The sequence below is a fragment of the Mus pahari genome, chromosome 22, assembly GCF_900095145.1.
Source record: "Mus pahari chromosome 22, PAHARI_EIJ_v1.1, whole genome shotgun sequence".
NCBI classification, from domain to species: domain Eukaryota; kingdom Metazoa; phylum Chordata; class Mammalia; order Rodentia; family Muridae; genus Mus; species Mus pahari.
Window position 1 is genome coordinate 5,946,940 of NC_034611.1, and position 14,943 is coordinate 5,961,882.

At 35.6% G+C, this 14,943-nt stretch overlaps 1 protein-coding gene across 2 annotated transcripts in view; it reads right to left on the bottom strand.

The window, feature by feature from the left end:
• Positions 1-7,471: 7,471 nt before the first annotated feature.
• Positions 7,472-14,943, bottom strand: part of C22H8orf34 (chromosome 22 C8orf34 homolog) — a 168,107-nt gene continuing 160,635 nt past the window's right edge. The window contains exon 7 of one of the 2 annotated variants that reach the window (XM_029533318.1): positions 7,472-13,200. In XM_029533318.1, coding sequence (XP_029389178.1) covers positions 13,017-13,200 — 184 coding nt within the window. In that variant the 3' untranslated portion in view covers positions 7,472-13,016. The remainder of the gene's footprint in view (positions 13,201-14,943) is intronic. The other variant, XM_029533319.1, reaches the window with a different exon arrangement.

A 14,943-nucleotide genomic window follows, 5' to 3' on the forward strand; every position in this document is an offset into this window, starting at 1 on the left:
GGGATAGCATTTGAAATGTAAATAAAGAAAATAATAATAAATAAAAAAAAGAAATTGTGGGTACATGAAGAACACTGAGTAAAATATTTAAATTTTGAATAGGGAGAAAAACAGCCCCTACCAGACAAAAATTCCATAATGTATAAAATTGATTTATAATAAAAGTTTTAATAGAGTAATATAATAGGAAATAAAAGGAAAACATGAAAATAAAAGGTAATATATTAAAATAATTAAAATTTTAAAAGTCTCAGATAAAATGAGGAAATTTGTTATTGTGTATATATCTTTTGATAAACATCAGAAATTTATGTCTTCAAGGAGACAGAAAGTGAATCAGTTCAGAAACTTTATTTATTAATATATTAAGCAAGGCAAAGTTCTAAAAAATGAAGTAGAAGAAAAATAAAACTATACATTTTTGTTAATATAGCAGACAAATCTGTTCAAAATAAGTAGCTTAAATAATATGCTTATGTGTATGTTTATATATATGAATGTATATATGAATGATTAAAGAGATACCATAAAATACCAAGTCTGTCAAGAATGTAGTATAGAATAAATTAAAGGAGGCTTGCCTGTAACAGAATATTATACTCTACAGTGAATCCTAAGGAAGAAAAAGATTGAAGATTTGAAAAGAAATAGAAAAAATTGAATCATATAAATGTTCAATTGAGAGCAAGCGGTTGGGGCAGGAGAGATGGCTCATCATTTAAAAGCACTTGCTGCTCTTACAGAGGATCTGGGTCCAATTCCCTGCATGCACATGTTGGCTCATAGCTATCTGTAACTCTAGTTCTAGTGGATTTAATATCCTCTTCTGGAATCTGTGCGTGCAGGGCATGAACACGGCACACATACATGTACATACATGATGCAAGCAATTGCCAATGCCTAGCACAGATAACGCTTTAACAAAAACTGAAAACACAAGACCGTCAGAGTGCATGCAAATAGGACTGTGGTAAAGTCAGCATCTGGACAGCAGAGACGGGAGGACTGAGAGTTGGAGGGTAGCTTGAGTTCAATTGAAAATTTCAAGTCAGCTAGGACTCTAGAGTGAGACCTCCTTCCATGAAAATACCCACCGACAGTAAAATAACTCATAAAACTGAAATCAAACAACAAAACAAAACATCCAAGAGCTGAAAAAGAGTAGAAGACAATAGGAATAAAAGACACAGTTCATATAAAACAAACCAGAAACGGTGGCTACTAAAACATGATTCAATCACACTTTAAATCTACTGCCATCCTGGGCAACTTTGCCAAGGCCACCTTTGATGACATCTCCATGACCTACAGCTCTACAGCTACCTGACCCCTGACCTCTGGAAAGAGACTGTTCAACAAAAATTCACTGGTCATCTTGTGAAAACCCATACCAGATCTGTTCAGAGGACCCAGGCTCCAATTTTGGCTACCACATAAGGCTTTTTATACAAGAAAAATATAGTGAATTAATTCTGTTAAGTAAATAAATAATTGCCTCCATATCATTATTTGGAAGCCGGGGTGGGCAAAGAAAAGCCTGGACAGTTAACACCTAGTTATCAAAGACAGGATGAAACTGTCCAAAGTAAAACAAGGAAGGAAACCAGACAGCTTCCAAAAAAGCTTGTATTTAAGAATCAAAGATGTTATTACTAACTGTTGTTTCAAGAGCAGATAGACTTTGGAGCATGTGTTCATCTCAGTTTGCTCAGTCCAAAGGGTAAGTCATCTGTCTTCAGAAGTGCCTTCCTCCATTTCCTTGTCTTCTATCACGTTTATTTATAAGTGTTCAAACTTGAAAATAGGAAATGTTTGGTGTCTTCAACAACTTAAAAGTGACTAGAACGTTACAAAAACAGCTCATGAAAACTTAGATCTCAGCACTGAAGAAGTAGAAGCTGGAGAGTCAGGAGTCTCAGGCTCTTGGCCGCACAGCAGCTTCTAAGCCAATGGACTGTGTTAGCCTGTGTCAGTGGTACTGAGCTCCAAGCATGGTTTATGCTTATCACAGCTTTATGAGCGAGGCCTTGTTTTTTGTGCCATTTATAGAACATTGAAAATGCTTCCTAATTTAGCCAATAGTATGTACTGAGGCTAAACTGGCACCAGTTCAGTACTTTGTAAATGTTAACAATTAAATATAAATCGTGTAATAAAAGGCTGTCGATAATAAAAAAAAATGTGCAAGGTGAAATTATATCAAGTTCCAATGTAGAAAGGAATCCACTCACATTCAGAATCTTCAAAAATCATCAAATTTCATTTCAGAAACACCAATATCTGGTTTAATTTTGGCTCAACCATGGTTTATTCCATGTAAGAATTTGGTGATTTTTAGAATTACAACGTGCAATGAAATACACCAACAATGTATATACAATTTTGTGAGTTCGACACATATATGCGTCAAGTTATAAAGCCTTCTATCACCCAGGAGATTTCCTTGTACCAATATCAATTTGGTCTATCTATTCTAATTTATTTACCATTAAATTTACCTGTTCATAAATGTATTACTATAAAATTAATCTAGAATATAGTTATTGGTGTCTGGTTTCCTAGGCTCAACACCATTTGTGAATGCCTTGGGTCACTCACAGTCCTGGAGGTTTAAGTGCCCAAGGTCACAGTTCTAAGAAGAGTCAGTGTCCATTTAGTACACACTTATCTGTACACTCGAACATCCTGCCCTTCATGTGTAAATGGTGATTGTGAGGGAAATTTCTCTCATAACAAATGCCAATCCTACCTAATTAGCAAACACCACATAGAGTTCATTTAATGTTGATTATTTTCTAAGAGTCGTATCTTAGGATATAATCACGTTGAGCTAGGTTATTGATAACATATAAGTTTCTGGGGAACAGACTCAGTTTTTGGCAATGAAGATCAACCATACTTTTTGCATGCATTTATTTCACTTTTAACTGCTAACTAGTATTCTACTCTATGGATATACCACAACTCTTGCTTGGCACTTGAATGAGTCCTACTAGATTTTTTTAAGTAGCCCAGTTTTTGACACAGTGTAGTTGTGGAAACAAGTTTTATTGCCTTGGAAACATGCAGGGAATTTTAGGTCACAGGGAAAGTACATATTTAAATGTACAAGATACCGTCCAGATGTGTTCTCTAACCCTTGTCAGCAATGCTGCTGGAGGGGGCTGGTTGCTGCACACTTCCAAACTTGCTGTTTGGTCTTTAATTTCACCTGCTGTAGCTCAGGGGAAGTGGCATCTCATGCTTTTAAATCATAGTTCCCTAGTGGCTATGATGCTGTGCCATTCCTTATATGTGTATTACAAATATGTCTACTTTCATTTTTCTTATTTCTCTTGAGCTTGTTGTTCCATTGAAAAATTCACTTGTGTTAATTGTGCCCACTCTCTGTCTGGTGTAAACTCCGTCTGCTGTGTCATTTGTACTTTGCCTGCTACAGAGTGGCAAGTTTTCTACATCTTTATTTTTTTCTTTTCTTTTTATGAGCAAATAGATCATTATTTTAATGAGCCCCAGTTTTTCAATGTTTTATTTTCTTCCTAGTAAATTTTGTGATTTCCAGGAAATTTTTGAGTTGTAAGAGTTTGCTTTTATGATGGAGTGAGTGACTTGTTGCAGGCATGAAGCAGATCTGCCATCATATTTACCACTTTACCTTCCCAGAAGAAATACTTAAAAATGTTTTCCTCTCTCAAACCACCTTAACCACCTAAGTGCGGAGGAATCCTTCTAGCTCATCCCACTGGTCATCCTTTATATTAAAGCCACAAGTCATAATTGTTAGGGTATATCTTGATGCTATAATTACACCCACATTCTTCTTCTTTTTTCATTATTTTGGCCATTGCAGATCATTATGCCCATATAATTTCTATTTACTTGATTTTCCTCCTCTGTTTTGTTCCATCTTCATAAATTTAGATTTTTCTCTTTCGCTTCCTTCTTTCATTTTTATCTTATATCTATATTTATCTATATTGATATAGAGAGATAGATATATTTCTATATATTTACACATTTTTAAATTATATATGCATATATATTTTAATTTTGTAGAAAAAAGATTAAAACACTTTTATTTCTAACACATAAAAGGAAAAGAAGCTATCTATCATCTATCTATCTATCTATCTATCTATCTATCTATCTATCTATCTATCTATAGAGAAACACACACACACACACACACACACACACACACACACACACTGCAGGCTGGTCAAACCCGCAACCCTTCTTCCTCAGCCTTCTGGGCATACAGTTATTGAATCAGATTCTTTCATGATAGTGATGCCAAGCTTTTAAACCTTTTTTTTTTTTTCTACAATACACTGCTTTGTTTTGTTATGTTTTTTTCAATCTGGTTTTCAAAGGATTGTTTTTGTTGTTTCCTTGCCATTGTATTGTTTGTCTCTTACTATTCATCTTGGACTGCTTTTTGTCTCCATTTGATATTTTTCTTTTGTGTTATGAAGAAATACTCAATTTCTAATACTTGCCTGGGCAAAAAAAAAAAAAAAAAACAGACATTCGACTCAAGAAGGAAATGAGAAAGGGAGAGGAGGGGACTAGAGAGGAACTGAGTGTATTAAGAGTATAGAGGTGGCATGAGAATGACAGTCACCATGTACAAATTGTCTCACCTTGCTTTCTTTCTTTTATAACCGCAATTTACTTAAATCTTGGACTACTAAAGGAATCGATGCCACTAAAGTAAATAATGATTTATCAATATCTATATTATAACATTATTAGGATTTCTGGTGAGAATATTTGTTTTAAGTAAAGGCAGTATCTCCCTATGAGCATGTTGTTAAAGGAACATAGCTTTTTGGACATTGACTTTTGCTTTTAGATGTATGCTCTTAAAGCACTTTCTTTGGTGCTCTCGCTCCCTCTCTATCTCAGCTTAAAGCATTTTGTTGGAGAGTAACTCCTCTCCCATTTTTAATTTCTCTTATCAAAACTGAAGTGAAGTAGCTCAGGGCTTGTCTTGCCATCTTATGCTAGACAAACAGAGATATCGTCTCTATCTTAAACTACAGAATATGCCTTAACTCAGCTACCAAGATGCGAGGCCTAGATGGTATCATGATATTATTAATGCTACTTGAGAAATTTCAGGTCCTAAGTGTCAAAAACCCATAAAGGGAAGACAAAGTTCTCTCTCTCTCTCTCTCTCTCTCTCTCTCTCTCTCTGTCTCTCTCTCTGTCTCTCTCTCTCTCTCCCTCTCTTTCTTTCTCCCTCTCTCTCTCTCCCCACTTCCCTTCCATCTTCCCTCCAGCTTAACACACACACACACAAACACACACCTCTTCATAGGTGTTAGTGTTGTGTAATCTGAAAGAAAGGGTTACAGAAGAGCAAGCCTTGGAAACAATAGTGTTTTCTTAGCCAAAGGCCCCATTCCCATCACAAGATCAGATCCACAGGCCTCACACTCTGGGGTTCCATACCCCAGATGTTGACTTTCCATGCTACAGAACTGCCAGAGACTGTGACTACAAACCATGGAGGCAGGCAACCAGGCACCAAAATCTAATACATCTACAATAAAATCACACTTCAAGTTATAGCTTTTGATACTGTTAAAAACAGCAAGAATATTCATATTGCTATGAATAGTTGTTCAATTGAATCATCAGAGAATTCAAACACATTTGTGCTCTTTGTAATACTGGTACTGTTTAAATTTCCATGGTTTGGGCTAAAGTACCAATTAGCTTCATATGTTATAAAATTTTAGAAAGTTGACAGTATTCATCTTTAAAAGGTAATTAAATGACCAAGATGCAGACGCTGTAGAAATGTTTTCTAAATATATGAGGCAAACCTAAGTTTTCCTGTGTCTTACTTTATTTTTTTTTTACATGAACTCAATTTCATACATTAAAAGGAAAGAAGTAAAGACTCCACTTAAGAATTATATTAATTTTCTAGTTTACCTGATGGTTGAGAACTTTAGCATGAATTGTTTTTACTTAATCTTACAAAAAAAGTGAACATTTTTATTAATCTTATTTTTCTAGCAACAAGTTTGCAGGGCATCCCTGTTCCCGGCCCTACAATCTGCAATAGCGGTGAAGTGTGTATCAAGGCTCTCATTGCTGACTTCACACACTTTGCCATTCTTGAAAAGCCAAGTTCCTAAGCTTACTGTGATTTTTGCTTTACTGTATTAATACCACCCATGTTAATATTTTGAAACACATATTTACTGAATGTCAATAATTAAAATGACCCATAAATGACCCATAAATGACCTCTTCTGGCAATGCTTGGAAAAGCAAGCTTTAAAGAAATTAAAATTTTAAATACAATCTCAGAAGATTTTGTTTTAACACGGGCAAATCTATCCAACATGACAGAGGCATTCAATAGGAAGGACATAAGTTAAAAAAATAGAAAAGAAAAGATTAATCTTCACTGACTTCTATTGTAACAACCTTAAATTCGCCACTGTATTTCTTGGCGGTCTTTCACTTAAAATCTTTACATCAATAATGGATATACTTATTTTTCTTAAGGATTCCCAAAAACATACATATAACATAATGTTAAGTGTTTTAAAGAAAGTTTTATTTTTACAAGAACAACAGTTTGGGGAAATAGTTGTCAAGTTTTGTGAACATTCTTCTTAGCATTCTGTTTCATTTAAGTGTTTCTTTGAAAATAATTAAACATGTAGTTAAGTATATCAGGATATAGAAATATCTAAACACATTTTTAGCTATAAAACAAGATGTAAAGAAATCAGAGGAATTGCAACATGTCTTTAATATGCTATTGATTTTGACATTAAGCTGCAAACGATTGGAAAATTAATTACAATTCATTTGTATCAACCAATAAAAAATATAACAAAGTTGTGATTCAGTGCGAATTTCAAATTAGTCTTATATAAAGCAAAAGTTCATACTCAAATTACACAAAAATAAGTACATGGCTGAACAAATCATCCTGCAATATCACATCAATAACAAGTACAGTAATTGATCTGTGCAGAAACACATAAACGTGAATTACAGTTCTAGATTTTCTGAATTTGACCTAACACCCCCTTTCTCTTCTTTCCCAAGCTGTGTCTGCGAGTGTGAACCTCTGCATATATACAAAATAACTTTTTTCTACTCCTATAAATTGTACCATCTAGCAATCTCCTCCCCATTTTTAACAAGTCACAGAAGTCACTGCCCCTGCTTAAATTTCCATGGGTCACGTGAAAGATGAGATGCTGTGAGCTGGCAGGCAGTAGGCTGGTCTGTATGATTCTCTGTGGCCACACTTGGGGTTTCAGAGCTTGGCTCTCCAAGTTTTTTGTTTTTTGTTTTTTTGTTTTTTTTTTTTTTAAGATTTATTTATTATTTATAGGTAAGTACACTGTAGCTGTCTTCAGACACACCAGTAGAGGGCGCCAGATGTCACTACAGTTGGTTGTAAGCCACCATGTGGTTGCTGGGATTTGAACTCAGGATCTTTGGAAGAACAGTCAGGGCTCTTAACCTCTGAGCCATCTCTCCAGCCCCAAGTATTTTTTTATGCTCTGAGAAACACTGGTTTTTACTGTTGGAAGGCTTTTCTCCACAGTTAAAGAAAGCACATATTTTCTTTCGCCTCCAATTGCATAACATAGCCACGGGTTAGAGAACATAACTGGTTGGGAGAAGAGTTTTATACATAAATTCATGTCCTTTTCCCCCAGTATTCCTGTCAGCTGTGATGGAAGAGGAATGTGTCATTTTCTGAGAATATCTTATTACCTCACACCATGCCTGTGCAGTAGAGAGAGCACATGGTGCATCTAGGAATTTACAACTAATTCCTTGAAGCTCGGAGATTAGTAAAAGATTAAAAAGCAATTCCCTTAAAAGCAAAAACGTGGGGGGAAAAAAACTAGCAAGAGGTAGCATGGGAGACGATTTGGATCTTAGAATTGGAGCACAGGTCTTTGGCCAGGTCACCTACAGCACATCACAGTGGCCCACAGGTCACAATGTTCAGGGGAAAGCCACAGTACGTGTATGAAAAACACTAATGCTGCCATTGGTAAGTGTCAATCACTTCATACTTTTGTGTAATAGTCAATATATCTTAAGTAAACCTACACAGAAATGACTGGAAGCAGTTGTCTGCTGGGTAAAAGACGTTTTCACCTGAAGTACAATCAACACTTCAAAGGATTTGTCTACGTGTTTAGAAATTACTTGCAAACTATTAATTTTATTCTCCTGGATCAATGTGCTTTACAGTTGGAATTGTTTATTTACATGTGGAAAGCAAAGCATTTCTTATCACATGCCATACAAATGCTATCAAGTGGTAGGTACGGTTTTGATGACATCTTCTTGTATTATACTCATTAAAAAAAATGAATACTCCACACAAAGTATTCATTACTATTAGCAAAAATTCTGGTATCTTTGGAAAGAAATAAAAATAACAAATACAGAGAACAAACCATGCGTAGAATTCCAAACACCGAACAAATTAGTGAGTATGGATGACTCAGAAACTTCCACTTCATGGTCTCTGGCTGTAAACAATGATCAGTGAACCTTCTCAGTTTCTGCGTATATCCTTTCTATCAGTGTTCTTTTGAGTTTGACAAGTCCTTATTCAAGTCCTTTAACCACAGGGCGATTGTGTCTATGTGGATTTCATATAGGCAATGACAATATGGAAGTCAACTGAAGTTACAGCTCAGAGCATGGATGCCAACACAAGAATGGGACCTTCTCCAGAGCTTTTGTCCCAGGGGAGATATTATGACAAGTGACAGATACCTCACAATATTTCAGGATGCCTTAGGTCTGCAGCTACACTGATTGATTTGGTGCTTCTCTGTAAGGTTTGGTTAACTTTTGGTAATAGCTGAAGAATAATTAATGGAATTTTTTAGAACATCATATTGTGAAATAAAACTGACTTGGATTGAGGTAACTCTTTTCAGTGCCTTAAAAATTAATCTTCTGAGTGTTTTAACTATATGTTAAAGTACTCCCCATTTTGATATTTTATCTATAATGGGCACTAATTTAGATTAACTTGCTTTTATACTACACTGAATGAATTAATGTTTTAAGCAATCTTACAGGTAATATTGAAATACTCAGTGGTTCAATGTCTGAAAGTCCTCAGAATTTTTATAAAGAATCATTTTTTATGAAGACTCTTCAGTTTCTTTTGCTATTCTGATGTTCTAAATGATCAATGCTATAAGAGAAAAAAAAAAAAAACCATAGAGGCTTATGTTGCTGGTTCCTTCTGGTTTAGACTGTTTCACAGGTATTAAGTCAGTAAAGTATAAACAACATGTGGTGTCTCCTTCCCTGAGCCACAATGACAGCCTTCCTCTCTCTCAGATGCAATGGCCTACTTTTACTTTGTAAATATGGGAAGGTTGTTTGGGTTTTTTGTTTTGTTTTGTTTTGTTTCCTTAAATGCTTCTAACTTAACCAAACACATGGCAGTGAATGTTTATCTTAAACAAAGTTCATCAAAATGCAGAAGAATTGAGCAAAAGAACACCTCACCTAAATGAGTCCCTCCAGTAAATCTTCTCTGTATTTTGCCAATAATGAGTTGATATATTTGTTAAGATATTGGAGACCTAGAAACTGCATTTACCCATTTATCTTAAAGTGAGTAAATTATGTTTATAACAATGTTGTTTGTTTGAGGTAATGTAGAGTTAGCTTTAAATTTAAATTATATAATTCTGAGCTAAGGCCAAAAAGTATAGTGGCTTTAGCATCTCTGGAATATGATTTTTAGATAGTCTCCTTGTCCTCAAATCTAAGAAAGCCTAAAGTACTTTATAAGTAATTGTTTCAATGAAAATATATAATAAATTAGTTGTGCCTTTTATTCTAGCTTTTTAAAATGGGAATAAATCAGTTTAAACTGTGTAGAAAGCAATTACCTACATATTACTGTTAATTTTTCAAAAATTTTTTCACTACTCATTGTATTCATTTACTACTGTTACATTTCTAACATGATGATGAAAACTGGAAACATAAGAAAATGGGAAGATGGTCACACAGTCAAACATCCTTAACAGTTCCTTAAATTCCCTGTAAGGATAAAGAAAAAATCCCTAGAAGGTCTGGGAAACTCATCTTGTCTCATACCATTTTTGAAAAACTCTTGATTTTAGTAGATGTTTTAGAAAATGTGATCATTTTCTGGAAAGACTCTTCATGAATCTGACTGTTATGTGTCAGTGTAGCCACCAAAACAGTTGAGGCTTTCTTATATTTATGGTTGAGAAGTGTATCATTTGAGGTGAGTGGGAAGACGTTTTTATTATATGTTTTGTATATCTAGAGCCAATTTCAGAGGTACTTATTATTGGTGTGATTTTAAATCTCCAAGTACAGATAGTTCATTATTTGATAGATCATATTAATTTCATAAGTGGTTATTTCTGCACTATTAATTTATAAATAGAATTTAAAGTAATCATAGAAATTAATATGAAATGGATCCTAAAATATATTTCCACATGCCTAGTATGTTTATGAAATAAATCCATAGACATACATTTAAACAACTGTGATTATATAATCAACATGTATTAACAACACTGCATTTCAATAAAGACAAGAAGGACTAAGTTTATTTATATGTACTGTCTACACTAAAAGATTTTCTGCTTAAGTCAACCAACTATATTGATAGGTAATTCATTTTTATATTAATATTAAATAAAGTCATATATTTTTTGTATCAATTCACATTTATAGATTACTTTCCATGCATGACACATTTTCAGCTTACTTTATTATGGCATAGATAATAAAAAAATTAAACCATTAAAAACACATTACAGCAAGCTCATTCTGCAATGCATCATAGATTCCCAAATGATATTTTAAACAACAATGTCAGTTACATCATAACAATGATTCTATGTACTAAATTTTCATTTTGCATAAATTGTCAAGTCATTAACATTTGTGTTTTCATCATCTAAATGCAATCTCATGTTTCTCTGGAATCATTTTCAAAACCAGGGGAAACGCATGTGGAATTATCTAATGTTACTGCTGTGTGCTTGGGCATTGCATGCCACTACAAGAAATGCTCATCACTAAGAGAGCAGCGTCCCTTTCAGCCACCTGGGCAGAGATATGGGAGACTACACAGAGAATGCCCAAAGCCTCTACAATTCTTTACTGCTAAGCCTGGACAGAATGCAGGCTAAATATCAAAAGGAGAAGAAGGGTTAATGAGAGTCAATCACTAGTGGCTCATCACGAGGTAGATGCCAAGATCCAACCCTCCGGTTTTCAGTTTAGAAAGCTAGAAACTTTTGAACAGAGCGGGTAAGGTTTCAGGACAGTCAGCATAACGTAGACATGTGAATCTCCTAAGAGTCTCTCAATCATCTCTTTCACTATCCCTGACCAGCAGAGAAGCAATTGACAGACACAGTTACAAAAGACCCTATATGTACGTGAACAAGTCCCCAGGGATCTAGGCACACTCCACCTCCCAGGTTTACACCCCCTTGTCCTGCGAGACTAAGCAGAGGAACCAGTTTCTTGAAACAAGTGTGCAGTGGTGACCTCTGCCCCCTCTTCTGCACTAGGAGTCACCACTATATTTGACTGTGATAGCATAGGTAAAGAACATGGCAGAAGTGATGAGTTTACATTTTTAACATGACTGGAAAATGCCTGTAACAGAAATGATTTTATTTTATGACCTTAGGTCAAAGTCCTTGGTAGTGAATGAAGGATGGACAAAAGTGCCAGGGTATCCGAAAGCCCTGTCACTTTAATGGTTAGAAGTTAGGGGAGTAAGTCTCAATTGCTTAAAAGAAAACAAGTGCCAGTAGTATCTAACCGAAAGTGACATAATTCAGTCTCCTTAATTCTAGACTCAAGGTAGCTATTAGACCACTAGAAAAGATCTTGAACCCTTCCATCATCTACTGAATAACACCTTTGCAGGTGTTTGCATAGAGACTTATCATTTATATAGAACATAATCCAAGGAATCTGTTTTAGAATTTTAAATAAAGTACCTTTGCAGTGCATTGATATTTTATGTGTAAATATATTATTTATTCTTTTTCAGCTTAAATATAATAGAATGTTGTTATAAACGCATATACCAATTATTTTACTGCTCTATAGAATAGCTAGTACTACTCAATTAAAAACACACCATTTTACGTGTGGACTGCTTGCAAAAAAAAGTTCATATCCTTTCACAAAAATGATTTTGCAGCCAGGCATGGTGGTCCACACCTTTAGTCCCAGCACTTAGGAGGCAGAGGCAGGTGGATCTCTGAGCTCAAGGTCAGCCTGGTCAACAGAGTGAGTTCCAGGACATCTAGGACTACACAGAGAAAGTCTGTTCTGAAAAAAAAATTTTTTTTTCCCAAAGTGAGTATCAATTAACAATTTATAGGAAGATAATTTGTATGAGAATATTTCTACTGAAACAGGATCACATCCTTGAATCGCTAAAACTTTAAAAATGAAAAACTGTTAAAAGAAAAACTGTATCTACAATGTCAATGAAGTTGTGTGAAGGAAATGGGTCTCTAAACTTTGAAATCTCTAAAAGACTCCATATCATCCATGAAAGGCATTCAACATTAATCTACTGCCAACATCTTTCAAGTCTATGATATTCTTCTAAAGCAACCTTATAGCCACAAAACCTTCTTAGGAAGAGAATGTATTTTATAGACAATATGTGTAGTCAAGAAAATAAAACAGACAGGTTTGCATCCTATCACAATTGCACACTGAATAAAGCTCACTGATGTCAGAGGATAGAGCGCTGCGTATACAAAGCATAGAGTACAGTCTAGGGAATGTTCCACATGCTTCCATAGGTTCAACTTAGTTCTTACATGCAACTTCATAAAGTTCTAATGGAAAGAAAGTGTATGTTAAAGAGATCCCTTTGCCCTAGACAAGACTATTCTAAAGGTTTAAAATCCCCCAATTATTGCACATTTTACAATGCCAGAAAAGATGAAAAAGAGAAGTTATTAATTTTTAAAATTACCCAGCAACTCCATTGCATCATCTTCATTATCAATGTCTTCTTCGATAACAGACGGCGTGGGGCTGTGGATGGACTCGAAGGAGTCTTGGGAAAGCATTGCAGCCAGAAGTTTCTTATGCTGCTGCTGCTGCTGTTTTAATCCTTTAGTCTTGGGCTCCATCTTTAAGCTGAAGAAATATTGATAGGTTAGTTAGCTGTGGTCAATAAATGAAAATCTACTAAGCCAACACTATTTTGTTCCACTACGGTGTCACACAAGCTTACTGCATATTGCTTGTTTTCCACAAGGATCACGGAAATAGTGTGTTTCTGAAACGCCCCTTGATACTCAGCTCTTGCCCAGTGTTGAGGTGCAAACTTGTACCCTCGAAGTGTTTCTTCTGATTGCTGCCATATGACCCACACTATTAGTACCTTTTTTGATCCAGTAAGAACTAGAAGGTTTAAATTATTCATTGATTTCTACAGGAGTATGTCCAGCAAACCCAAGTATTGAGGTATTGGTGGCATTTTAAGTCATTAAAGTCAAAAGTAATGTTATCCACTGACTATACTCCTACTTTGTGTTTCCTCCTTTCTCCTTCCAGATGTTCCAAGATTCTCTCTTATCACTTCTTTTTGTTTGAAGAATTTCACTCACTTTTACCTTAGGGAAACTTCTGCTGGAAACAGTTTCACTAAGCATACAACTTAAGGGTTTGGGCTGATAGCCATTTACATGGGGGAGGGGGTGCTTCCCTTTGCTATCACAGTTTTAGATGAAAATTCCATAGCCCTTCTAATGGTTGTTCCCTCACAAGCAATTCAATATTTACCTCTGCCTGTTTTTCAGAATTTTTCTTAGGGCACAGAAGAGATGGCTCAGCTGTTACGAACACTTGTTGCTCTGGCAAAGGAGCAGATTTCCCTTTCCGGCACCTGTATGGCAGCTTACACTCATCTGAAACTCCAGATGCCTGGGATTGGACACCTTCACAGGAGGACAGTGGATTGTGACCAGCCTGCAGTGGGTGCTGTAGTGCCCCTCCAAGAGCAGCAAATGCTCTTAATCTCTTGGCAACATCTTCAGACCCTGCATCATATTTCTTTTGGTCTATGTCCTCTCAATTGTTGAGAACAGGACAGTTCAAAAGACCTGCGATCAACAGCCTGTAATTTTGTCTTCTGTTATCTCTGCCCTACTATTATGTTTACCCTATTTTTATTTCTGTGAATTCTTTTGTCAGTGCTATAATTTTCATGTTGTTCCTATAATTTGTGTTTACTTCCTATTATTTTGTATGCTTACATATTGCCAAGAAATTTGTAATTACTTATGAAAGCATTTTTATGATGACTGTGTTAATCCCTGACTAGATAATTCTACGGCCTGTGTTATCTCAGTCAGACACCATTGACTTTCAGCACTCAGGATGTGTATATTCTGGTTCTGGGTGTGAATGGTATTTTATAAAACTGTGTCCTGTACCATTTGGCTATGACTAGGACTCTGTGTAACCCCTATAAATTCTTGTAATTTATAAAACAGTCAACCTGCTGCTGCTGAGCTAGTCTAACGTCCTATAACAGTGTAATTGTCAGAGCCTTCGCTCTGTGTTCTCACTTGCTTGCTTTATCTCATGTTGTTGTTGTAGCTCACACTAGTCCCTCCTGGTGTCTAATAAAAGATATACCCAGGTTGTTAAACTGATGCCTCCAGATAGATGAACAAAGTGTCAGACCGTGGGGAAACAAAGACTGTCCTGTGACCACGCTAAATTGTCACAGATCCTTTTCCACGATGTCTGAAATAACATCATACATGCATGGAGATGAGAAAGGGCTAGGAGAGGTATTCTGTAATGACCAAACAAAAGGTAATCACTGTGATGAGTTAATGAGGCTAAACTCAGATCTACTGCCAAGTGAGG